This window comes from Plasmodium reichenowi, chromosome 14, assembly GCF_001601855.1.
Source record: "Plasmodium reichenowi strain SY57 chromosome 14, whole genome shotgun sequence".
NCBI lineage: Eukaryota > Apicomplexa > Aconoidasida > Haemosporida > Plasmodiidae > Plasmodium > Plasmodium reichenowi.
Window position 1 is genome coordinate 514,123 of NC_033659.1, and position 3,015 is coordinate 517,137.

General features: G+C 19.9%; 1 protein-coding gene across 1 annotated transcript; it reads left to right on the top strand.

Annotated features, from left to right (window-relative positions):
- Positions 1–747: 747 nt before the first annotated feature.
- Positions 748–2,946, top strand: PRSY57_1413400 (hypothetical protein; the record flags this gene model as incomplete). Its single annotated transcript, XM_012909751.2, has 1 exon — positions 748–2,946. One exon carries the CDS (start codon positions 748–750, stop codon positions 2,944–2,946), a length of 2,199 nt encoding a protein of 732 aa, XP_012765205.2.
- Between the last annotated feature and the right edge of the window lie 69 nt (positions 2,947–3,015).

Consider the following 3,015-nt stretch of genomic DNA (forward strand, 5'->3'; position numbering starts at 1 on the left):
AAAATAAAAAAAAAAAAAAAAAATTAAATAAAAAAAAAAAAAAAAAAAAAAAAAAAAAAAAAAAAAAAAAAAACGGTAGGAATTACACATAATGGACATAAGAGAAAAATATAAAATGAAAATAACAATGGGATATAACAGTAAAACCATTTTATTTGTATAGTTCTATTTTTGAAGAATAAAAAAAAGTAGATATATCTATATCTATATCTATATATATATATATATATATATATATATATATATATACATATGTAGAATATTTGGTGTACAAAAATTAACAACTGTTTAAAATAAATAAACCTCTTATTAGATTACTAAAGAAAACTAACTTAACAACATTTTTTTAGAAAAAAATTAATATATATATAGATATATATATATGTGTGTGTGTATTCTTTCTTTCTTTTTTTTTTTTTACATCTTAATTTTTTCATATGTGATAATGTATTTATATAGAACCATGTACACCCAAACAAACAATTAAGAAAAAGAAAAAAAAAAAAATGAAAAATGGGAAAAGAGAAAGGAAAAAATATATTCTACATAAAATGAAATAAATAAATAAATATATATATATATATATATATATTTATATATATATTTTTATATAATGTGTATAGGTATATTCTTTTGTCTGACTGGCTAGCCAATCATTTCATTTTGAAATATTTTATTTTTTCTTTTTATTTTTTCTATTTATTTTTCTTTTTATTTTTCTTTTTATTTTTTCCTTTTATATATATTATGATTGAAACGTATATTTACTGGAATTTTCGTGGGAGCAGGGGTAATGGGAACATCCTAAGGATATCGCTTCCATGTAGTTATAACACGATAAAAAAGAAAATAATGGAGTTGACAAATATACACATAGAAAATAATTTGGATATCTTATTATATCACAATAATAAGATTTTAAGCGAATATGAAAGTATACATCATGAGATGTTAATAGAAATTCAAAGAAGTAGTATTGATGTGGTGAGGGATATGCTACAAAAGAGTAATGATTTATTTTTAGAAAAGAATAAAAGTAAGACAGAGGTAAATAAGAATAATGCTATAACACAAAGAACAACTCAAAATCAACAAAAAAATAATAATCGTATGATAAATGATTATAATAATAAAATATCTAAATTTAATAATAATAATAATAAGACAGTGGGTTATTTTCAGAATAATAACAGACCCTGGAATATATATAATAGAAATAATATTATAAAAGATGAAGACAAAAATATTCATGGAGAAAATAATCTAATAATAAATCAACAAGTAGAAGAAGCAGAAGAATTAGATGAAGATGAAGAAATGAAAATTCATTTAGCCATGGAAAAAAATAATGTATATAAATCAAATTATAATAATAATAAAATAAGATTAAATTATTATAAAAGAGATAGAAATAATCCAACTCATTTTATGCAAAATAAATTAAAAAACATATCTCCTCATAATATAATAAAAAATAATAAAAATGGAATACCTAATAATAATATTACTACCTCGAATAGTAAGGTAGATGGGGAATATTCAACAACATATCATCAAAAAAATAATTATTTACCAAATATATATACACACAGTACATATAATAAATTTAAAAATCATATAAACAATAATCATAATAATATTCATGGAAATAATGTTGATGAAGAAACTATAAATAAAAAGGTTTCTCCGGATTATATATGTCATATGTGTGGAAAGAAAGGCCATAGTATAAAAAATTGTACAATGAGTGCATTTAATAATAATAAAAAAATAAAAGTGCCTACAGGAATTCCAACCAACTTTTTAACAAAAATAAAAACGGAAGATATATATAAATATGATCAAATATATATTTTAAAAGATGGTAGTTATGGTGTATTAAAAGATGTAGAAGATGTTAGTGGAAGTGCTTATTTGTATAGAAGTGTCGAGGATAAAATAAATATATATTTGGGTGTAAATAATAACAACAACAATAATAATAATAATAATATAAATAATAATAATAATAATAAAAATAATAGTAGTAGTAGTAGTAATTATAATTATTATAATAATAGTGATATCCCTAACGAACTTCAAAATAATGATAAAATTTCAAATATATATAAATGCTTGTTATGTAGAAAATTATATACCGAACCTGTAACTTTACATTGTTGTGCTGAAACGTATTGTAAAGCATGTTTATATAAATATAATAAAAAAAAAATGAAAGACACTTCAAACATATCTTCATCTTATCATAATAACAATAATAATTATACAAATCAAGAATCTAATAAGGTAATAGGAGCAGGATCGGGAGGACAACTTATGAAATGTCCTAGTTGTTCAAAGTACATTAACTCAGACGAATTAATTATTAATACAAATATTAAGAATGTGATAGATACAATTGTTAAAAATCAAAAAACTAATCAAGTGAATGATGAAATGGGAAATAAAGCATCTGGCAATACATTTGTTGAAATAAATAATAATATGAATCTAATGGATGAGCAGCACAACAATAATAATATAAATAATAATATAAATAATAATAATAATAATAATAATAATAATAATAATATAAATAATAATAATAGTAATGGCGTAGGAGGTGCAGATGAACATAATAATTATTCATATAATAATATTAGTTCTCATAATAATCAAAACATTTCACATAATTTTACAAATAACAGTAGTAAAGATTTAGGATATAATCATAATCAAAATATATTTAATTTAAGTCATAAAGATAATATACATAATATAAAACAAAACGAATTTTATCATGTAAATTTTAATCCTTTAATTACATTTTCTTTTAATTTATATGAATTAAAGAAAGAACACGATTTTGCAGCTGCATATATAGCTCAATATAAACTCAAAAAAAAAAAAAAAAAAAAAAGACAACTCAACATAAATTTTTCCGTATTAAACAAAAAAATTTGCTAATTAAAAAGAGCTCATCAAAATGTCTTATTCATATAAATTTTTTTTTTTTTTTTTTTTTTTTTTTTTTTT